General features: G+C 40.9%; 1 protein-coding gene across 1 annotated transcript; it reads right to left on the reverse strand.

Annotated features, from left to right (window-relative positions):
- Nucleotides 1-13,636: 13,636 nt before the first annotated feature.
- Nucleotides 13,637-23,945, reverse strand: dok3 (docking protein 3). Its single transcript, XM_075481125.1, has 6 exons — nucleotides 23,756-23,945; nucleotides 20,641-20,943; nucleotides 20,280-20,370; nucleotides 18,430-18,611; nucleotides 14,855-18,148; nucleotides 13,637-14,470 (listed from the first exon to the last, which is right to left on the reverse strand). The coding sequence occupies exons 1-5, from the start codon at nucleotides 23,822-23,824 to the stop codon at nucleotides 17,297-17,299; spliced, it is 1,497 nt and encodes a 498-aa protein (XP_075337240.1). The 5' UTR covers nucleotides 23,825-23,945; the 3' UTR covers nucleotides 13,637-14,470; nucleotides 14,855-17,296.
- Nucleotides 23,946-24,167: the final 222 nt, after the last annotated feature.

Raw genomic sequence — 24,167 nt, forward strand, 5'->3', positions numbered from 1 at the left:
GCGAATGATGAAAGTAACCAAAAGAAGTGGTAATATTTGGTGAGCTTTTGTTGCTGGGATTTTCAACTTCACGCTAATAAGCTAGTCATCTCCACCTTACTCTTGCATAGATATGAAGTGATAATAAGTTCTAATTTAATTTTTGACAAGAAATCAGCAAAGTGAATACATACAAAATGCATATTATGCCATGTCATTGTTTAGTGTTGATGTTGCATTGGGTTTTCTCCAAATGGTGCTGTGCATTATGACCAAACAGCTTCACTCTGGTCTCCTCTGTCTAGAGGGCATTGTTCCAAATGTCTTGTGGTTTGTTCAGGTACAACTTTGAAAACCTAAACTGTCCTGCCATATTCTTTTTTGGACAGAAGCGGCATCCTCCTGACAACTCTTCCTAACGCGTCATTCTTGTTCAGTCGTTTTCTAACTGTACAGCCATGGACTAAAGGCTGCAGAGTCTAAGACATAGCCCTTGGATTCTTTACAGTTTCTTTGAGCATAGCCTGCATTGAGGTGAATTTAATGGAATGTCCACTCCTGGGTGCATTGGCAACAGTCTTTAATGTTTTGTTCTTGTGAATAATCTTTGTCACTTCTTGGCATTGTGTGAACACACCAGAATTCTTCAGACCAGCAAACTGCCAAAACTTCTGCTATTGTTGAGGTGGACACTTTATCAAGTGCATGTGACGAACAGCACCTGGCTGCTACTTACAGTCAGTGAAAGTGTACTTTTTAACCCTGCACTTCTGCAATTTGGCTTAGTTTTTGTTTATTTGAGGTTGTATTCACCTAACTTTAAGACCTGGTAAGCACCAGATGTTTTTTCCCTGTTCTGATACATAAAAGATTAGAATTGAAAGAGAGTGTACTTTCTTTTTTTTTTTTTACATGACTACAGGTGCATTTTGTGTAGGTGGTTTAAAGTGCATGTCTGATCTGGTCCCAGAAAAGGCACCTGTCATTAAATGTTGAACAGTGTGTTTATTGCTGCCTTTCATTTAAATGCCATGTTGTCGCAGTTTATTTATATCTTGATCATGCCATGCATGCATGTTTGTCTGTGACAGTCAAGAGTGAGAGCCAGCATGATGACAGCCAATTAATTCAGCTCTTGGGGACTCGGCGAGGAGAAACAGTGACTCGTCGGCTGCATTAGTCATGCAGTATGGCAGTACTGGCATCGGGGAGATCTCATACACTTTAAAGGTGACTCTGTGTGCCCACATTTGTTGTTTGCCTCCTCTTCTATCCTGTCATTCCTCCCTCACCCATGGGGGCCCAGCATGAAACAGCCTCATGACTTAAGTAATCGTCGGCAGTATCGAGTGCAGCCTGAGAAGCTGAGAGTCAAACTTTCAACAAAGCATTTAACAAGCACAACAGTGAGTCGCTAACAGCTTGTTCAAAGACTATGGCAGAGTTACCCCCTGCAAGCACAATAACAAACATCTATATTTTAGTCGATATATTGCTGAGTCCATAAAGATGTCAGGGAAGTTTTTCAACAGTGTAATGATGTGATGACCACAATAAAATGGGTAACACAATTAATTAAAGACACAACTGTATGCTCACTGTTACAGAGTGTGACCTGAGACTATGCAGAATAACACAGTATAGAATAGAATAGCATACTATTGTGCTCAATTAATACATTTACATTCATTATCCATCACTGCAGGCCATGAACAGCCTGTGAAACAGCTTGATTTTTTTTCTCTTTTTATGCCACAACAGATTATATAATGGCCATTCAGTTCATTCTACATACCTCAGTGCGTTATGGTCACCAGCATCAGAGCATCTGCTGTCTTTTATCAAAAGTAAAGAGAGAAGACAGAATGCAGACAGGGTCAAAATTATACAAACCAGCTCAAAATTTTGACCAGAAGCTTTTATTCTTTCTTTTTTGTTTTATATCTGTAAAAATTGGTACGGTTTGATTACATTTTCCAGGAATGTATCTTGCTTTTAAGGTCTGTGTGTTCTGAATCTGTCACGTTTCATTACCCTCCACATTAGGACGATGGCGTCATATCTGCTGAGAACACTGACAGACAGACCTCAGACCAGCTAAGATGAGCTGCACTAAATTGACAAACACGGCAAAATTTGTTTTAACTGAACCAAACTGCTTGGATGTGAAATTATACACATTTGAGATATTAAATGGTGTTTGGTCACTTTCCAGCTTTGGAGAAAGTTATCACTTACAGTATGTTAAATTGTGCACAGGTGGGCATGTCTCGGACAAGTCTGCACGTTGTGCAGTGCACAAACATGAGCCTGCTAGCCTGAAGCTAAGAGTCAGAGTGACTGGTTATGAAAAACTGTGGCACTGTTTATTTGTTGATCTCAGCACTTACTGTGATGAAACAAAACCACATCCCTATCACAGTGCAAAGTCTCAGTGATGGATTTTGGACGATCACTGCTACCAATTTGAGCAAAGTTTCCTTGGATAATTGTATAGCCCAGTTAGGCAGCTGGCAGATACATAGTAAGACTGCATGGTTGGCTAGTTTGAGGCTAACATACTGTAGAGGACCCATTTATAACATAATGTTGTTAGGGACGAGTTGACTTTTGTTTAACTTAAATATTCCTCCGCTGCAACACAGAGCCCTGATTTCAGACCCATCATCAGACTCTTTAACTGTTACATTGTAACAATGAAAAGCTCAATATTCCAACTGCACATTTCAGTACAACATAGTTATCAGTCTTGTATCATATTTAAGTAACTATTGTCTAACACATTCAACATGTTTCCATGCAAATTTCATCTTAATTTAATTTACTTGGACTTTAGGCACAGTCCATGTATTTTAGATTGGGTTTTGAAACAACATTTAGGTCCCATGATTAAGGGGTAGAAGCGTTTGATGGAAATTAAGTGGTAACTTTGGACCCTGAGGTACTGTGTATTTACTGTTTACTTTTTTTTTTTTCTTTGCTGTGATTTATCATTGACTTTGGGATGAGAAAATGCTTGTTTATTTGCCAGTCACTGAACATAACATACCAAGTTACATTAATAAGACATTTTTTTATAAATGGCTTATAAGTTGTGACTAATTACTTTATTAGTTTTTCAATAACAAAAAATGTTTTCGGTTTATACATTGTGAAAAAATATCAATTTAGCTGTTTATTATCTCCCCACCATTAAGTATCTTTGTAATTCATCAGGAAGACAAAGAATCCCCAACAGCATTTGCCATATTTAGAACAGCAGGTGTGATAGATTGTTAGAACATGAGAATTCAACAGCCATTTTCTGACTTAACATCTAGATGGCACGCCTTATCAGGAATAATTTAAAATTTTCTAGGCCGTTTCATATGAACAAGCCATCAAATGAAAATGAAAAGAGTTCTTCCTACATAAAAAAGCTGTGGCCCCTTACAGATTGAGAAAGGTAAAACTCTTCATTGGTTGCAACCTGTCCTGATAAATCTTACAGGCCAAGGCTAGTTATGTAACAGTAGCAACTCAAAGGCAGTCATTATCAGTGTCTCTACCATATAAACCATTAGAAATATTCATTAGCTATGAATAACACGAGCATTTATACATTTAGTAAGACATCCTTCACTGGACGTGGTGCTGAGATGTAAAGATGTGGGTTTTAAAAAGATAGTCATTTTCCCATGTAAGCGACTTGATGATCCTCGACAGGATGCCTCCATGGGAAGGAAATAATGGGGAGGACCAGTGGGTGACTGGTGTGCTGCCTCAGCCAGTGCGCTGCCTACTAAAGGCCATTAGCCGAGGTGTGTAGCTGACAGATGAAGCCCCCCCCCCCCCCGATGGTGCTGGTTCATGCTGTGATTTACAATCTTTATATTTAACCGGAGAGAGATTAATTATCGTTGGCAAATTGACAGGGCCAGTGAGGTGAGGGAGGTGTCTGAATGACATTGCCATTCCTCACAGCACTTCCCGCCGGAGGGGCTTTGCTCCTGACCTTGGGATGCCAGGCATGTTGGGCACCCCGTCTCCTTTTCAGCAACACCTCCCTGGCCTTTTTTTCTTTAATAACCACCCTTGATTCTTTGCAGACTTGCATCACACCCCTGGGTTAGCTTCTAACCGCAGAATGGTTGTCACAATAAAGCAGAAATTTACCGTCGAGCAGAACTCACTTACATTTTTGGATCTCAGAAGCTGGTATACTTGTCCTCAAGCATGTGTGTGAGAATGAGTGAGTGTGTGGGAGAAACCTCACCCAAAGCGACAAAACAAAAGAGCCATGGTACTGCTTTGTTTCCACTCTGCTCGTTTACTGGCCTCTTTTTAAACCTTTAACATGATATCTTGCATCAGTCTTTTTATTCTCTCTTATTCCTTGTCACATGCCTAGTTTGTCATCTCACATGTTAGTGACAATCTTGCTTTGGTCATTTCATTGGGGAAATAAACATATTCAAGTTTTCAAAGATGTAAAGTCTTCTCATGACTTGATATAAAAAAATATTAAGTTCCAGCCAGCCGGTTTGCTTAGCACTGTAAGTTCTGTCCAAAGGTTAAAGATACAGAAAAGAAGCAGTATATTTAAGACAAGTTATTAACAAGTTGTATCCAGGGGCGTCAGCTGACCCAATACTATACAGGGGCACAGAAATATGATGCGCGCGAGCAAAAATTTTTTTGCAGTTATTTCTTTGGAGGTCGGACAGCCGTTCTTGCCCACACTGGTTTCTAAGCCTGGTTTTCACAATCTTGAGCTTTGAGAAGGACCTCTCAACATAAGGAGGCAGCTAAATTAGCTGCCTCCTTAAAGGGGTAGTTCGCCATTTTGCACATTAAGCCCTGTTTTTAGGTAGTCTGGGGTGAATTATGGATGTTCTGATCACAATTTGGACATTTGGTGCTGAACGGAGCATTTAGGTATCCACTGCGGCAGCCCCCCCACCTTTGCATTGAGTCAATGACCACTCAAGCAAACAATCATAAAACGGCATTAAACTTTCGTTTGCAGAGACATGAAACTCACCGTGTGGTCTGTGGTGGACAGCGATACGCTGGCTCGAAAATCACCACGAAATACGCTTCCAGAGAAGTTATATTACCATTATTGTCCGTCTTCATTGATTTGTATTGTACACAAACAACGCACTATCGCCACCTAGTGGCTGGATGTCTTGCTGCTGCTATTCAACGGTGTCCGGAAAAATAGGTCCACCAAATGCTAAAACAACTGTTAGAAGGCACATTTCGCTGCGATTTTCGGGTCAATTTCGGGTCAATTTCGATAAATTGACCCGAAAATCGCAGCGAAATGTGCCTTCTAACAGTTGTTTTAGCATTTGGTGGACCTATTTTTCCAGACACCGTTGAATAGCAGCAGCAAGACATCCAGCCACTAGGTGGCGATAGTGCGTTGTTTGTGTACAATACAAATCAATGAAGACGGACAATAATGGTAATATAACTTCTCTGGAAGCGTATTTCGCGGTGATTTTCGAGCCAACATATCGCTGTCCACCACAGACCACACGGTGAGTTTCATGTCTCTGCAAACGAAAGTTTAATGCCGTTTTATGATTGTTTGCTTGAGTGGTCATTGACTCAATGCAAAGGTGGGGGGGCTGCCGCAGTGGATACCTAAATGCTCCGTTCAGCACCAAATGTCCAAATTATGATCAGAACATCTATAATTCACCCCAGACTACCTAAAAACAGGGCTTAATGTGCAAAATGGCGAACTACCCCTTTAAGTTGTCTCTCCCTCTTTTCCGTGGGCATTTCGAATTGTCTGCATTTTAACACAACATGCAGGTGAATAATTCGAATTGTGCTTTATTTCCATCATTCATCTTGCTTGATAAAACGAAATGTCATCAGCTGCCTGTAACTTAGTTTGGTAGCCTACCACAAAACAACCTGAGCCATGTAAAACGTTGACTGCAAGCTAGCTGGCTGTCGGTGTTTTTTTTGCTACCTAAACATTAGCTGACTGTCAGATTATTTATGGTCACTAAACGTCCTAAACTCGACATTGGATTCGAGTTGATTGTGATCATGTATTGTAGCCTAGGCACTGTGTACACATTTCAAGCTCACCTTTCCAGGCAATCAGGGCAGTCGCTCTACTCCCACAGTGTCTCTGTCGCCCGGTCGCGTGCGCGCTTGTTTTTTTTTTTTTCTAGTGAAGCGTGCTGCTTGCCCCCCGCAACGCCCGCGCCCCTCCCTTTTGCCTAAATCTCCAGGTGTCTGGTGAATCTGAATGATTGACTCTGAAGACTTTATTTTTGGAAACTTCAATCAAAATGACGAATTATACAGAAAATCATGTTGCAATATGAAATCATATTTGCCTATATTATTTTTTTCTCCTGTGCACGTCACTGATACCGGGGCACCTCAGATCTACAGGGGGGCACGTGCCCCCGTGAAAATGGTCTCGCGACGCCGATGGTTGTATCCCTTTTGTTTAATTGTAAGAAAAATTCTGTTTTTTTCCTTTGTCATGCATTACTAGAACCTCGTGTCACCTTCTGATTGTGAGGCTCCATTTTAACGCCCGTCTCTTTAAGGTCCTTGGTCAGGGTAACACATTTTTTGTATGAGTTGTGCCAAACTGATCATTAAGAAAATATTGTGTATATGTGTCACATCATCAAGTTAAGGATGAAAAGCTTAGATAAAGTACGAGGTTCCTGAGGTACAAAATTGTCAAACTGTTACTTTAAAAAAAGGAGAGGTTAGAAAATTAACTGAATTAGAGCATCATGAAGATGAGACCATCTAATAGTCTTTGGAATCAGTTCTTATACAAGATTTGTCCAGAATAAAAAACATTCTGTGATTACCAACATCTTGTTTGGTAGCTTCTTATCCAATGCAAATGTAAATACAGCAGGACAGAAAGTCACATTTGAAGATGATTTAAAAAAAACATTTTAAAAAAGATAAAAACACAATGTGCTGCACAAAAAAATGGATTTGATTCATAACTGACATCTTTGGCTTTGAGTCAAACTAGGAGAGAGTGGCTCATGCTTGCATGGGATTGAGCTATCAGAGGAATAACACATCGTTTGCACCTCTCATCCAAAGCAACAGCTTTTACCTCCTTCCACCTCCACACTCTGGCTCCCTCCAAGTCTCCCTCCAATTCCTCTGTTCCTCACCTCTGCTTTGCCAGTCTCATCCATCTCTGCTCACTGCTTCACATAACCAGTACACTAAATGGGACTTCCCCATGATACTTTCATGTGCACTTTGCAGACTGAGGAGCTCAGTGAAGGACAAGGTGCTAATGATATCCATTCAGTTTACATTCTGAGACTCAGAAATATGCAGCATGTACTGAATAAAGACTCATTTATGACTTCAGTATTTTATCTTCTATGTGCTCTGACCAAGAGGAGGGCAGGGATGATGGACACGGGAGCAATGGCCACCTTTACAAATCCTTTGGCATCCCCACCAGCTCATATTACAGATGGAAATCACTGAAGGATTAAAATAGCAAATCAGCTCTGCTCGGATTAAGATGCTGTTCACCATCAGCAGTCTTGTGCTTTCTCTGCCTCCCTGCATTTCTCAGCCTAAATCACACCCCTGCATGGGAAGGCAATGCTTTAAAAGGAGAGATCACACCCCTCCGGAGCATCAGCTTGGGAACAATTAGCTGGCAGGTGCAGTACAATGCTCTTTTCATAATGAAGGTTATTTATACAGACCCCCTGATGGAGCTGGACCTACGGGTCCAAGACTTCAAGACTCTTTTCGTCACTCCCTTCCATTTTTTTTTTTTTTTTTTTGCTTATATGCACAGTGAACGAGCCACAAACATCCACAGAGTTCCAAAATTCAAAACCACAAATATCCACATAACAGCTGCAAAATCTGACGCCCTCTCAGATGTCAGTTCAAACTGAGACATTACTGACCCTCAATCCAATTATATTTATTGACCATAGAAAATCCATACTGGAGGTTGATGAGCAATCTTTACCGCCAAATTATAGGGATTGCATGATTATAATTGCAGTTGGTTGTGGCTGTCACTGTCTGTATAATGACATAATCTCTTTTAAACTAACCCTCTGACTGCGGTCATGAAGGAAATAAGTGTTAACCCTTTTTTTGTTATGACTGTGGCCTAGCTCTTCCATCACCCCACTTTTGTGAGTATTGTCAGTCAAACTTAAGACACTCTTTCTAAACTTTTCAGCCAATGACAGGCACGGGGAGATATCATCTCAATGAGGACGACAACGGAACATGTGAGCAATCCACCATGATTTCCAAGACATTGCACTGACTCAGCAGACACTAAAGACGCTCAAGGTCATGCACTTTTGAAGGATCTCTAAGTGAAAACAGTCTGCCGTTATTCTCAGATAGCCGCATGACTTCATAACAGCTCTCACTTCGTGCAGCACGCTTAATTCAGTCTGCAAGGTCAGAAAGGTCAGTGGACAAAGTGTTGCTCATCTATACAGACGAGCAGCCGCATGATGCTCCCCTCAGCTCGAAACACAGAGCGCTACTGCTCTCTGCTGACAGCTGCACGTCACTTACCAGCTGAATTTCTCATCCAGATTTAGCTTGTTCCTGATTTTTAAAAGGACATGGAAAAGATGATGATAATTTCCATCAATGATCGCGGTGGGGTGAAAGCTTTTTTTTTTCTTTCAGAGGATATAATCACATTTAATGGCTGGTATCATGACCAAGGTAGGCCCTGGGGAACTGAGCAGGAGCAGGATTTTACATGATACACGTTTTTACCTTCACGGTTTCTGATTGCTGACGATTGTTGACCCCCACATATTTCCCATTCATTATTTACAGCAGGATTTGTGTCTGCCAGGCAGTTTTAAATGTGACTTGGTGTTCCTCTGACTGAACAATGAACCCTCCCTTATTTGATTTCGTTAATGCCATGACTGTCTGTGTCATGTTGTGTTGTCTCCATCTGGTGGTGTTAAGTGATATTTGGTATTTTAGGCTGCTCTTTTTGTCAGGTACACACATATATAGGTGATATTAATGCCTAATATTTGCTATTACACCACTGTTCACCTACATTCCCTCTGTTAGCAGTTAAAAACACTTCTAATTCAATTTTTTTTAAATCCCTCTAATCACATAATTTAAATATATTATAAAGAGACTCAAAATGCCTCAAAGCAAATGCAAAAGGATCCCAAACTATTTTATAAAAGGGTCAAAACAGCATTAAGACCCAGATGTTCAAAAAAACTGCAAAGGGATGGAATAGGACACAAAACCACAACAGCGATTCATACTGACTGAAAAAAAAAAAAAAAAAAAACCTCTTCAAACGACACAGACAATGGATAAACTTAAAGATGTGTTTAAGAAATACCATTGACTTGAAATAACTCGTAAAAATAAGTATCTAAGCAAACTAGAAAGCAATCTGTAGGGCCAGAAACTGACAAAAAAGAGATGCAAAATTATGGAAAAAAAGACTGAAATGTACACAATTAGATGCAAAGCCACAGCAAAGAGACTCAAAAGGCAGCAACAGCGAGACTTATAAAGCATCCATGATTTCTGTAGTCGTTCTGTCTCTTTCATTTTGGCTGTATTGAAGAGGGCCTCTGTGTCCAGAGGCCAGTCGGCTCATAATCATCCATATGTTCACCTCTGTTAGTTACACGAGGGCTGAAAATATTAGAAAGACTTCACAGAGTAATTTGTTGCAGCGGAGCAACACTACAAACTACAGTATCAAAATTACCAGATGGCATCCTCACCTTTCTGATAGAGTGTGAACAAAGACTAGAAATGAATTTAACAAAAGAGAAAAAAGTTGTTTTTGCATTCCTGGCCCCATGATGTGAATGATACTACCATGAATATACTAACATGTAGATAAAAACAAAAGAAGAACTGCCTTTTGCAAAAGTTTTGATAAAGTTGTGATGAAAATGGATTTGGATAAGAGATGTTATAGTTCACTCATGTGTTCACTACTCAGTCTGCTCATCAGAACCACATTTAATGATGTTATTACTAGCACAATAGCCTGCCTATCCATTCAGTGTGTAATGGATAATCAGTGTCTATCTACCGCTGACAGCTTTCAGAGTCCCTGATGCTCAACTGTCTGGAAGCCTTTCTTCTTCTTTTGATGGACTGGGTCTTTACAGCCCACTCCACGCTTGCCTATCTGCCATATGGTGTGCTGGTACCAGAAAAGAACACACTCAAAACTGCATTTAATCCTCTCATATATGAAGTTTTAACATTATTTAAACATGTCAATGGATGGTCCATTAATACAACTCCTTTAAAACAGATCAAGTACTGAAGATTTAAAAAAACAGAATACAATGCTTTTGTTGAAGGCTACAAGTGCAGGAGGAAGTGTTTTTATCGGTACCACAGTATTATCCCCTCTGTAATGGCTAATGCATAACACAGTATTATGGGGTTGATGCTAAGGGGAGATATTTTTGTTTTCCTAATTCCTACTTTATGTGTCATGGAGCAATTTAGTCTGTTGAATTAAAAAGGCATTCTTCAAAATTAATAAAAATGCTGCACTAATGTTACAAATTGAACATTTTTAAATTCAGTGAAGTTGATGTAGGTTACCTATGTTTTTAGCTTTCTGTTTCAACCAAAATTTGACACATCTGTGACCAAGAGCCCAGTGGTTCTGGAAGTTGTCCCGTCCATGTTTACCTCAGAAACTCTGGAACCACAGTGAACACGAAACAGTAACAACGCAAAGACCACTGAATTGACTATAAGACGCAGTTATCACATATATGCATCTAGTTTTTTTCCTAGATAAGTGCAAATGATCATGTTTTATGTAACATGGGCCTATTGAAATATGTTTTAAAAGAAGCACTAAACTATAAAAGCTGGGAGTGATCAAAGTGGGTAACATTTCCGCTTACAATAGTCTATTAACGTTACACAAAGCAAAGCTTTTGAAAGGCACGTGCCTTCCAAAAGGTATCTGATAACACTTGTGATCACTGGTGCAGGTCTGACTGTGAAAGAGCCGTTTGTTAGTTTCCTCTGCGCTGGTTCAAGCTACAGCCCCAATAGACTCCATCTATCACCTGCATCATGGTGAAAACGGCACCCTGCAGAGGCGACGTTGCTGGTATCGCGATGTTTGTTTTTTTCCATTTCACAAAGGCAAAGTCCTCACGATGGCCGCGGCGACGGCGGAAGAATACCTTAACAGGTTCTACAGTAATAACCAGGTCTTCTGTTCAGCACGAGCCGTCTTCTATCCTTTCCGTCCCTTTCAAAGTTCATCAATTAAGCCTCTGCCACAGATAACATTAACTTAATGAACCGTTTCTGTAACGAGAATATTACTTCCCTTTTCCCAAATTAATGAGGCCGCTAATTGTCCTAATTTGTGTCTGAAACCCGGGCATTAAGCTTTCTCTCTGTGCTCACGAGAACCACCTCCGTAGCTTCGGGTGGGAGAGGATAATTACAGACTGCTTCCAACATCAAGAGGTTCTCTGTTCCTGGCGCACGATTGTGTGGATTTATTTTAAACAGGCTTTTGTAAAGAAAATTAAAGAGTCTTTGAATTAAACCCAAGACAAAACGATGGCCGAGATGATACCTTTCCAATTTGATTGTTACTGAGCTTTATGTGCAGGGTGGAGTGGATGGGATCTGAACACCTTGGAAAACATTTTAATGTAAAATAAGTGAACTTCTGTAACTTAAAGAGGCTTCAGTTCAGGGGGATTCTGGCTTTCAGTGAATGTTTCAACATGTTGACAGTTTCTCTACAAGTTATCAATATGAATCTAGTCACATGTAGGCTACAATAGTTGTGGGTTAACTTAAGATACAGTTGTGTTTTCTTTGTGGTGTTGACTAAAAAAAATCAGACTATTTGAAACTAAAGCCTCGAAAATGGAGCTGAATTAATTAAAGATTGCTTGAAGCCACTGCTACCCAGGGGTATAACTGAGAGGGTGTGAAGGTGCCCTCTGAGAAACATTAGAACTGCTTAATGTGGTAGAAAAGTGAACAATCATAGGGTGTATTATAATTAGATTTACTCTCAATATATCTCCATAACCAGAGTAACACACACACATGCACACACACACACACACACACACACACACACACACACACACACACACACACACTGTTTGTGTTAATCAAACTAAATTAACTGGTCTGGGGGCATTTGTGCTTTCCAGTTCCAAACGGTGACCGAAGCAACTTAGGTAGCAGTTGAACAGCAGCTGAGGGACTTTGTGTTGACTCAAGCAGGCGCCGCTGTGGTTAACATGTTTAGGGTTTGAATGGTTAAGGGTCAGGAAATGAAGTACTGGGACCTATTTCAGCTTCCATCACAAACATCATGGGGCAGCTGCAGTTGTCTGTGGTTTTGTGGTTGCCAAGTTGTGACTCACTGCGAAGCCATTGGACAACTGAGTTGTGAAACTGCTGAGGCAATTTGTGCAGTCAGGTTGGTTTCCTGTGTTTGAATAATATCATCATAGGCTAGAGTCAAATCAAATCAAATTTATTTATATAGCACATTTCATGTACAAACAGTTCAAAGTGCTTTACATAAAATAAAAGCATTGCAGCAGGGAGTGCAAGAAGCATTAAAAATACATAAAAGAATATAAAGAGAAACAAATAAAATCATTTAAATTAATTTAAAAACAGGCAACAGTCTAGATAAGTTAAAAGATATTTCATGCATAGACACATGAGAAAAGAAATGTCTTTAACCTGGATTTAAAAATGTCTACATTTGGTGAAAGTTTAGTCCCTGGATTGAGCACATTTGTAATGAATGTGTCGCTTTTAGCAGGTGTGTAGCTGCATCATACGCTATGCTGTGCATAAAATGATGGAAAGGAATGTTGAGAACCAGCATCACGTTGCAGGTGAATCGGTTTAAAGTGGAAATAACTGTAAATGGAATTATTTGACTCTCTTTACTCTTCTATGAAGTAAAGATTTTTTTTTTTTTTTTTTTTTAGATGTAACACAATTCAAGAAGACAATTCAAAGTGCTTTACAGAGTAAATTGAATTAGTTTACTCAGAATCTAAATTTCATAAGAAGAGATGAATAAAAGAAGAAGTTATTGACAAATATCCATTTGAATTTAATCAAATCAATCTATTGCAGAGGCTATTTGATTATAGACAAGATTATAGATTTGCGAGTTTATTGATCAATTTATTTATTTATGTATTCATTCATTCATCTTTTTTATCTATTCATATTGCTTCAGTGTTAGTGATAATTACATTCTGTCACTTGTTCTTGTGATTAGTATTTCAGTAGAATAGAATGAATTTTCATAATAAATGCATACATCGTTTATATCATTCGTGTTGTAATATATTCTCAATACCAATGTTAAGATTAATTATCATTCCCATTATTATTATTATTTGTCACTGTTGTTTCTTCGATGCGCAAGTCAACTAACCGGTACCAGTATACATCCCTGTGATCTTCTGGTTACCCAGTGAATTGCTTTTGCTTTATTTACACAGAGTGACTCGTCAATGCGATGCAAAGTATCCATAAATGGGCTAAACAGGACAACATTTACTCATGCAAAAGTATAGCTTCAAGCCCCCCCCCCCCCCCCCCCCCCCCCACTCGGCCTGTCTCTCCGCAAGGGTCAGTCGAAGATGACCTCAGAAATGTTCCTCACACCTCCTCGCCGTCCGCTGCCACTCCTCCGCTCACGCCCCGCACCAGATGGGAAGTGTAGCCGCATTTTTTAAAGCCTGCACGCAGGGTTACAGGCTGTTGCGCTGGCAGTGGAGTTGAAGGAATGAAATATTCATGCATCCAAAAAAGAAAAAGAAAAAGAAAAAAAAAAAGAATGGACACCCCAGGACGAAGAACGTGCCGATTTATTCAACTAAGACCGGGCCTCATTAAACTGCTGGCGGCGAGGCAGGTCACGGTGATTTTCTTTACCAGTGCACGACCCCGACTGCGACTGCCTCACACACACACACACACACACACACACATACAAGCTAGGAGACAGTTTTTTGGGGGTGGGGGGTGGCTGTAATATGTGTCCAAGTTACCATCACGAGTCTACAACCTATCAGATCTCCCAGCGGACTGGTCTGCGCTGGTGCTGAAGGTGCTCCTCCCCAGTAATTGATGCTGTAATGAGTGATTAGCTCTTGGGTGTCAGCGTTAAAGCGCGGTTGTTGTGGTGGGCAGCATATGGGAGACGTGGGTGATACTGTCTGCAGTAGAGGTGCGCGACTCGTGTGAGGTGCCAAGGGACACCAGCTGATAGGCAAAGTGCAAGGGCCACGTGACAATAACTCGAATTTGTTGCCTAATTTATTTTACCTTCATTTGGTTTCAGAGACAGAAAACATCATATTTATCTCGGAATTAAATAAACAAAAAGGAAGATGATGAATAAATCATGGGAAGCTACTTTTGAGGGGGGTTGCGGTTTATCCTTGTTTTCCTCCTTCTAAGGCTGCGGCTACACGAAAACGAAACGAGGTTTTTTTTGAAAACGGGTTCGAAAATTCTTGCGACCACACGGAAACGCGCTGCTGTCCAGACGACAACGATGAAACGATACAGTACACACGCCACTGTGTCACGCCACGCTGTGAGACAATAGAGAGGTGTTAAAATTGGCTCCCAGCGTCAACGTGTGGCTGACGCAAAAACGTTTTAGCTGTAACAATGGAAACGAAACGAGGCCGTTTTCAAACTTTCCCACTCTGGGACCCGTTTTCAAAAACTATCGTTTTGGGGTAGTGGGAACGCCGGCTCCGTGTGGCCGCGACAGCGAAACGATAAGAAAAAGTATCGTTTACAGTGAAAAACGTTTCCGTGTAGCCGCAGCCTAAATGATTCATAAATCGCCCTGAGACAAACTTATCAGTTATCATGGCTCTGTCATAGACAGGTGTGTCTCAAGCCTATCTCCCACCTGTTCGTTTTATTATTCTTCTGCAAATAGTCAGGGTAAGATTGGCCATATTTTACTGTTTGTTTGAGAACAAAGTTGTGCTGCCAGATCTCTCAGGAGTCAGAGCCAATTAAGAAGTCAGTTATACTTGTCTCATGAGAAAGAGGTCCAAATTCATTTTCCGCCTTACTTAAATAATCATGAACATTTGAAATGTGCGATTGTTTCTCGTATGAACTAGGCTGCTTAGGTAAATAAATCAAGTCGAGGAAAGTAGCTCAGAACACTTTGAATTCTCAGAAGTTGATTCAAAATTAAAAGTTTGCGCGGCGGAGTCATAGATTATGTGACCTTATTCATTCATGGACATTGTAAAACGATTAGTCCAGTCTATAACAAGATTTTTATTTCATCCATGCATTCTTCCAAGCTCTCTTTTCCAAAGCTTTTGGAGCAAGCAGTGTACTCCACGCTCTTAAATGATTAATACTTTGGCTCCCCTCTGAGTGAGGATAACAACAAGGTCGTGATTGAGTTACAATGCACAATAGGAGAAGAAAAGTCGAGCTTTGTCTAATTGTTCTCTGACAGGGTCAGAGGCTGCTGCCTCCTGAGGCTGCGGTGCTGTCAGAGCTGTTGGAGGGCTGGGAGTGACAGCAAGGTGACTGAGAGGAGGCTCTATAAATTGCTGGCGCAGTGCAAACCACTTCAGATACGAAAACATTCGCGGAAGCCTTTTGTGCGACCTTTCTCTGCAGTGCAACGACCACAGGCCGTCAGAGTGATGGCAGCAAAAGCGGAGCTTTCAAATTGGCCAGAGTACCCGGAGGATTTCGCTCTGCTGCAGCAGCGCAACTTGGCTCACATCAACTCCAAAACTTGGATTTCTTCTAATTCAATCCGTGCATTCTCACGGAGGGACGCGCACGCCGCTTCAGACGCAGGCATCTCACTGGAGAAACTTATGCCAGTGAATAAACTCCAAGAGTGCGTGTCCGCTGCGAGCATCACAGAGACAGGCCCCGGTATAGCATGTGATGGAGGCAAGACGGGCAACTTTGGCCCCCATAAACACAGGCGCGTCGCAGCCAACGCCAGGGAGAGGAGGAGGATGCACGGCCTTAACAAAGCGTTTGACGAGCTGAGGAGCGTCATCCCGTCCCTGGAAAACGAGAAAAAGTTATCCAAATATGACACCCTGCAAATGGCGCAGATTTACATCACCGAGCTGTCTGAGCTCCTGACCGGCGTGGTTCACCCAGAGTGCAGGAGCCCCCACTCAGGCTCCACGGAGAAGACCTCCAGGAGGAACCTGGTTCACTCTCTCCGGCCGCAGCCGCCCACCCTGCTGACCGGGGAGCAGCAGCGAGACCCAACCGCTCCTAATCAGCTGATTATACTCGGACATACATCTGACTTTGAGTCAAACAAACCAGGAGCGTCTTCCCACAGCAGTGATGGAGAATCCTCGCATCTCAGCGATTTGGAGGATGGTCAGATTGGGAGACAGCTGACAGAGAATGATTACCACTGACTTCTAACTGGTTCCCAGATGTTTATATGACTATAGACATCTTAGACAGTACCATGCATATTCTACCGTCATAACTGATTGATTAGATGTTGTCCTGACTGATGAAAAAGTAACTCAACTCCAGCCTTAGACATCTTGATATGGTTTCTTTCTGATGCCCAGATGAACTCTAATCGGCCTTTTTTATGCACTTTAAGGTCCTGAATAAAACTAGTGGCTTTTCTAGTATCATTAGTTGGATTTATATTTTATTTCTAATTAAAAAAAATAAGTATTTTTCTATTTATGGAGAGCTAAGGGGTATTTTATTAGAGATGTTTTGCTACAATAAAGATTTACTTCAGACAAGAGTGTGCATTTTAAGTTATTCTCATATTATATATATATATATATATATGTGTGTGTGTGTATGTATAATCAGAACATGCTCTATTCACATTAAAGCACAGTTTGAAGTATTTGCATTTGGATTATGCTGCAAAGCGATTATTTATATGCGATAAAAAATCATCTTACTCCTATTCAAGAAAGTATATTCCATTGATGCAACAAAACTGCTGAAATGTAATAGAGACATCATCTTTTCAAAGCTCTTCTGCAGCAACAACACAAAAAGAATCTTCTGCTTTTGCAGTTGCAATCCTGGCAGAGAATGCCTTCCAAATTAATTTTTCATACAAGAAAAACACATAAACATCTGCAAGCACAAGATGCCTAACTATGTACCCCCAGTGGAAGGGAATTGATAGCAGTACAGAAGCTAATTATGTCTCATGACAGTTTATCATTGTTGAAATTGCTCCTTCTTGTTTGTCTATTAACTAACAGCCTACAGCCTACCACTAAAATGTGGGGCTGCCTGCTCTATGGGGAAGATGTGGTTGGAACTTTGCCAGGTCCTTAGAAATCATTTCTGCCAGCCTTTGTTTAAAGCTGCCAGGGGCCTGTGAAGGGGTGACACGACCAGTGGAGCCGATGGCCTCCTCTGTCTCCATGTCATCTACCGCCACAGCCTGTGTGTCAAACCCTGGCTGGCTGTTGTCATCTGCTGGGGGTAGATACAGGCTTTGGCGCTTTGGTGAGGAACAGTGATCGGATATGGGGATGGCAAAAGGAGGAACCTGGGGTGGGATAGAGGGAAAAGGCTGGAGATCTGAAGAAGAAGGAGCGATTTTCACATGAGAATAGATGCAATTGGGATCATCTTTCACAGTTTTTTTTATCAGGGGAGGTGTGGCTCTCCTCAAGTTCCAATAAGTACTGTCCTCCATGAAGTTATCCATATTTATACCCTCTAGGGAATGGCACCATTCATCTTCCTCTTCCTCCTCAGCCTCCGTTCCCAATGCCTCATTGCTGCTAGAGAGACCAGGTTTGATAAGACACGGATGCCTCACATTTTGTACAGAGGTTTCAGTAATGGTAGAGTAGTGGCTGCCAGACTCTATTTCAGTGAGGAAATCAGCAGGAGTGTAGACAGGAGGACTGGCAAGCCGGTTAGTTGTGACTGGGTGGACAACAGAAGACATGTCACATGATCCTCTGTGGATGTTGAGAGGCTGGACACTCTGCTTCCTCTGCACAGAGCACTGCCTCGCTATAGCTTGGAAGATCTCCGGGCCGTGGTGCGTCCGGAAGGTGAACACTCCCTCTCCTGACTCACAGCGACGACCTGCTTCAATACTGAATCCCCCCTGCAATCACACAAAAAATTGCTCTTCTTTAAAATGATCTTTATCAGTTTCATAAAAGAGATTCATTAAACAAGTTGTAACATATAAAGAGCTTTACTGGGCATTAAAATGGTATCATTTTTTTATCGATTTTGTTTGAAGTTGTTTCCACACTATCCTGCTGCTGGCTGTCACTTTACATTTAGAGCTCAAACATTTTTGATTTGTTAAGCTTTCCTCTAACTCTTGGACTGAAGATGTCTTCTTGCTCCCAGCTCTATGCAGTTCATTAAGTACTTCACCTCAACTTGTCCAAATTTGCGCAAGAGTCTATAGGGCCAGCTGTAGATGATTCCACCAGTGTTGATGGTGAGCAGAACCAAAGCCTCACTGTCAGGGGTCACCAAATACTCCCCAGCCAGGTTGCACCTCTTGGAAGCCTCTGTGCTATGCAAAGTCACTTGGTAGTGGTTTGGAGGAATCTCTAAACATTGGAAAACATAACAGCATGCTCAGGTTATTGTTATGCAAATAGGTTGTTACAGATTTTCTGTAAGAGATCTGAGCAGCAATGTATCAGCAGAGAAAACAAACGCACACCAAATACATTTTCATGTTGACAAAATGTCATTTAAAATTGCTTGCATTTTACTAATCTCTTCATGTGACGACCCTCGCAGGATTGTTTAGAAGTGTAATCCATTTGGGAATAAAAGGAAATGCATTTTTATAAGCCTGAGCTTGCTGACACAAATGCATTCTGCCTTTCATGTTTGAATAAATTAGTGTTTGTAGCTGCTGCTCACATCTATTCAACGCCCCTGCTAATGTCTTGAATTTATGATGCTATGACATCTTTATCCGTTATGATAATATATTCACCAATTTACTTTTACTAACAGGTTATTTGCATTCAGTGACAGTGATAAGTATAATTAACTGCTATTATTTCCTGTGGTTGTGGAAAAACATGTGCTCAAACAAAGTGCTGATATCGGTGAGCTCAGAGACATTTCTAATGTGTAGTTTGACAGCGAGAGAAACGCGCAGAAAATCTAACAAACTGCAGAACGGAAGAGTTTGGTGGTGGAGGTTGCACACATAACCGTCAAGCTGAAGAGTTCAACACCCATTCTGACAAGTGATGTGTTAAAACAACTTAACTTTGAAATGTAATTTCAGGTTTCAGTTGAGCTTTGAGTCACTGTTTGGAAAGGTTCAAGGTTAAGCATTAAAAACGAAATGTCCGAGAATGAGCTCTCAAAACTGTTGGGTCAAGATTAGAAAAAAAACATCCTGGGCCAGTCAGATATCAGAATAACACACCCCATTAAAATATTCTTTTTCTGGATTGCTTGTGTGACAGAACATGTTGGAGACACAAACCAGATGTCAGACTAAAACACATTACATTTAAATTTATGCTGAGTATCATGGACGAATTACACAGAACTCATTTCCATCTGTGCTAATAATAATCTTTTGGTCTTGTTAGTATTTCCCTCTTTGCTGTTAGACTTATCAGATGTGTATTAATATGCTATTACTTACAGCAGACTAATTCTGTAAAAGGAGTTTTTTCTTGACCAACAATTATGGGGTTACGTAGGGGTTGGGGTTAGAACCTTGTTTTACACTTAAAGGACATCCTCACAACTATTCACAGCAAATTTCCATGGAACTCTTTTCCTTTCTTAAGGAATTTCAGGTTGGGCCTCTGGCTTCATCCCACAGTCCGAAAGCATGCGTGTTAGGTTAACGCGATTCTTAAAAGACTGTAGATTTGACTGTGAGCATGCATGGTTGATTGTCTCATTTGTCTCTGTTAGCCCTCTGATATGATAGAGAGGCAACCTGTCCAGGGAATACCCTGCATTTGGCCCTATGCCCAATGGGAAAGGCTCCAACCCCCCCATCCCCCTTCAACCCTTAACAAGATGAAGTAGGAATACAAAATGGACAAAGAGGAGGGAGATGAACTACAAAATAACACAAACTAAAGTAGAGGAACCACCCATCTATCTTTATTAAAAAGGAAAAGCGCACCACTCTCTACCTTATCATACACACTCTCCCGGATTAACTTTCATTTAGTTCCTTGATAATGGTGTTAGAATCCTTCCACAGGACAAGAGGAACAAATAGAAATTACCTCTTTTCCAAGATGAGTAAATGTCATTATCTTCCATGATCAAGCCATTTCCTCCCTCAAAATCCCCTTTGGCTTGTTCTCCAGGATCCCTCTGTAAACACAGTGGTACGGTAAACATTACACGGAATGCACACCTCCCTCTTATCTCTGTTTTATGACTTAAAAGTGGTAAGATGCAAGCAAGAACATAGCTTGTGCAAGCATGAGAATTGGAGAAGTGACAGAAATTTCAGATACTGTTTTAACTTCCTCATTATGTTATCTATTTTTTAAGTTGTGGGTAAAGTTTCTCATCAGCCTTCCCAAATCAAAATGCTGATATAAAAGGGGAAAGTCGCTCAAGAGGAGAGATGACTGATACCTGGAAGGCGAGAAGACAGAGGGCACTGAGCCACTCCTGGCTCGCCATGGAGGCGAAGGTGTAGGTGCACTGCGTGGTGTTTACGTAGAAGGCTGTACAGCCCGAAGGGCAGGACTCCTTGGCAGCAGGGGTGGCACTGAGACAGTCACTTAAACGCACCACTTTTCTCTCTTGTGATTTCTGACGACCAGCCTTTATCTGCTCGCTAATAGAACTGCTGTCAGATACAGTGTAGAGCTCCAGCCGGCCCACCCCAGTCGAGCTGGGCTTGTAAAGCACCATCCATATTTTACGCCATGTTCTCTGAGGAGAAGAGAAAGAGGTAAATGCTTATGAGTGAGTTTTCTACTAGACTCTAAAATCAGTTTCTGTTAAGAGACAAAAGTGAACCGCTATGTCTCTAGCCCATTCATCTCTGTTTATACTATACTCACAGGACATGTGATTAGACAGTGGAAAACCTGTTGACACACAGCTTCACACTTCTGTTATAAATATAATAGGAGTTATACTGAGAATGCCATATTTAACAAAAATAACTTCACAGTCGACAGACGGCTTCTGCTTTTCAAGCCAAAATGCCAAATAAGAGTACTTTGTATCAGCTGTCCCCTCCTATTCTTCGCATTATCTCCATTTTAATTGTAGACACACTTTGAGGAGCACATTCAAAACCTACAAGGTAACACCATTCAACAATGTGGCGACCATATTCAAGCTTCTGCTTGCGAACCATTTCAATAAAGTCTGTTGATTTGGATGCTTGTACCCACCTTAGATTTGGTAATTGCTGTTGATTCTGTAACTCTTTTTGAGCACGTCTTTGTTTTAAGCGTGTTTGTGTGCAATTCAGGGGTTTCAAAATGGTTCGTCACAGAGCATTCTCTCTTCAGAGAGTGCATGTTAAAAGGCAAAATGCTGCATGGTTCACTCCAGATTTATCCAAATGGCCTCAACCTAATTTTGAAAGCCAGGACAACAAATCTTTGTTCAGACTGGCTACTTTTCATGTGTTCATGTAATACATACACAGTTGTGGTTAGAAAACCTAAAGCTGCCCATGCCCTTAGTGAAACAATTTCTTGAATTTTAAGTCTAATAAATCCATTGAAGGAAAGGAAAAAACACACAGAGCTCCTGTCATGCTTTGTTAAGGGCTTACACAATGTTCTCTGATAAGGCTGCAATGCTTAGCTGCTTTAACAAGCATTTCATTGCTGCTCATTTCACGATTGATTCTTATCATTACTTCGGAGGGTAAAGACACTTTTTCTAAAAATCGTGCCATGTCAAATCAATCCTTACTTTTCATGCAGTTCTAGTCTCAAAAACACAGAAAGGCCTAAACCTTTAGACATTAAAGAGCCTGCAGGTGTAACTCAGAGGTATACTTTTTAGATCTAGCAGTTGATTTTAATGAACCCCAACTTCAATGGCAGTGAAACAGAAATCTGCCTTTTTTCTTCGCTTGTTTAAAAGAGGTTAAAAGAAGTTGGCCTGCAGTCTTGCGGGCCAATCTTCAAATTATCTGCTCCAGTTAAGGCCCTGGAATCCCTTGAGGGCAAGCCAGATAAGTTTCTATCTGCTGATAATCATTTATCCAAAGTACAGTCAGGTTTTAGGGAGAATGCAGCACAACTGTACCAGAATAAAAAGCAGCAAGTGACTTTTCTGAATCCTGCAACTGCCCTTAGTCATTCTATTTATACAATATGTCAACACTGATCAAAAAGTTTCATTTGCAAAGTTCCACTTTTATGTGGCGGATGCTGTGCAAGTCATCATGACTTACTGCAACACAGTTACATGGTAGTATGTCACAAAATGCAGCATGCTGAACAATGCTCTTGGACAGGGCTTTCTCTTTTATTCGTGCACATGGATACCAAAATTATAAATTGTAAGACACAAGACAGTTGTACAGCATCACTGTGCTTTGCGGAAAAGTCACAATGGAGTGTTTTAGTACATTTAAGTCCATGTTAGGAGGCTTAAGGGTGTGGAGGTAGAGGTGGAGACACACACTAAACATTCCACTGGAATATATTTATGCTGGGTCTCATGAAAAGAAAAATGAGTTCACCTGACCCGGTGAAACTAGTTTAACGTTATGCCTATTTCAGGATTTAGAAAGGGGTCAGGCTGCTGAGGGCCATAGTCAGCCTGCAGCTCGCTCCTCTTGAAGTGGTCTTCTTGTAACTTTGTCGTTGCTGTCGCCATCCTCTTTTCTTCTTCAGCTTTTTCACCAATGTAGCATAATTTGCTTCTAAAATTTGCTGCAGCGTAACTAAATCTCTGTGCCGACAATAAAACAGCATCGATTGAAAGTGTTCTTTAGATTACATTTTTTGCCGTTTCTATATGTAAATGTATGTATTTGCATCATCTGGCCTTTTCATGATGATCAGAAAGTCTAATCAGAAAACACAACAAGCCACAGCAACTCAGATTTCTCCAGATGTGCCAAAACTTTGACACGTTTTTTTTTTTTCCCCTGCACTTTCTTTTCGAATGACACAAATGGACAAAATACAAATAATAATAAAACTCACATATAATTAAGAGTATTTAATAACTAGAAGTTACTTCATCCGCGGTGGCCGGGACCAATGCTAGCTCTATTTAAAAAGAACAATGGTTTCAAGCATCCGATCCCCACATGTGAAGAAATGCTCATGTTCACACAGGGTTAGCCTCCCTAAACGTGTTTAACTTAAGACTCATCCAGCGCAAGTTTCCAACGTCATTAAACGTCCAGAAGCGTTTGAGAAGATTAACAAAACTGTTCCTTACAGTAGTTCCCGAATCACTTCTAGTAAAACAATTAGTTTTGCTTAAACAGTAATCACATTTAGAGTATATGTAATACTGTAAAACATCTAAGATTTTTTAATAAATACAACCTTGGTACAAAGCACTGCACTGTCCAACAGTCAATGTTCTGTCTTTGAATGCAATGACTCTCAATAGGCTGTGCTCCTGATTCAGATTGTCAGCCTGCAAAAACAACTGCCGTGTCTCAGCTTTACACTTCTTGTAATTGGTGAAAGCCAAGTCAACAAATAGTTCAAACGGAAATTAAAACGCTCAAAATTGATCAAGAATGATGACTCACCATAACCTTTCCAAACTTGACTCCCTGAAGGTACAACATCCCCTCCTTAAAGATGACATCCATGCTCATGGGCTTTGTCTGTGAACCCTTCAGCCAAGTACAGCAGTTGCTTCTGTGTGGTCCACTTTGAGTGGTGACAGGGTAAAATTAGAGTTCCTGTACCACAAGAAAAATAGTTTCCTTGACGTCACCAACTGCTTTCATATTGTTAGCAGCGTGTGTGCTTCTATGGGTTAAAGTGAAGTTCCCAGATCTAAGACTTAACTGTTGCAAAACAACGGCACTCAAGTTGTGTGCTGCTGTTTTCTTGAGTGGAACTTCCCTTTGCATTATTCTGTGTGTTTTGGCAACTTCCTCACCATGCAAAAAAAGTGATGCCACACCTGTCTACTTTTACAGACAACACAAAAGA

The sequence above is a fragment of the Odontesthes bonariensis genome, chromosome 13 (genome assembly GCF_027942865.1).
Source record: "Odontesthes bonariensis isolate fOdoBon6 chromosome 13, fOdoBon6.hap1, whole genome shotgun sequence".
NCBI classification, from domain to species: domain Eukaryota; kingdom Metazoa; phylum Chordata; class Actinopteri; order Atheriniformes; family Atherinopsidae; genus Odontesthes; species Odontesthes bonariensis.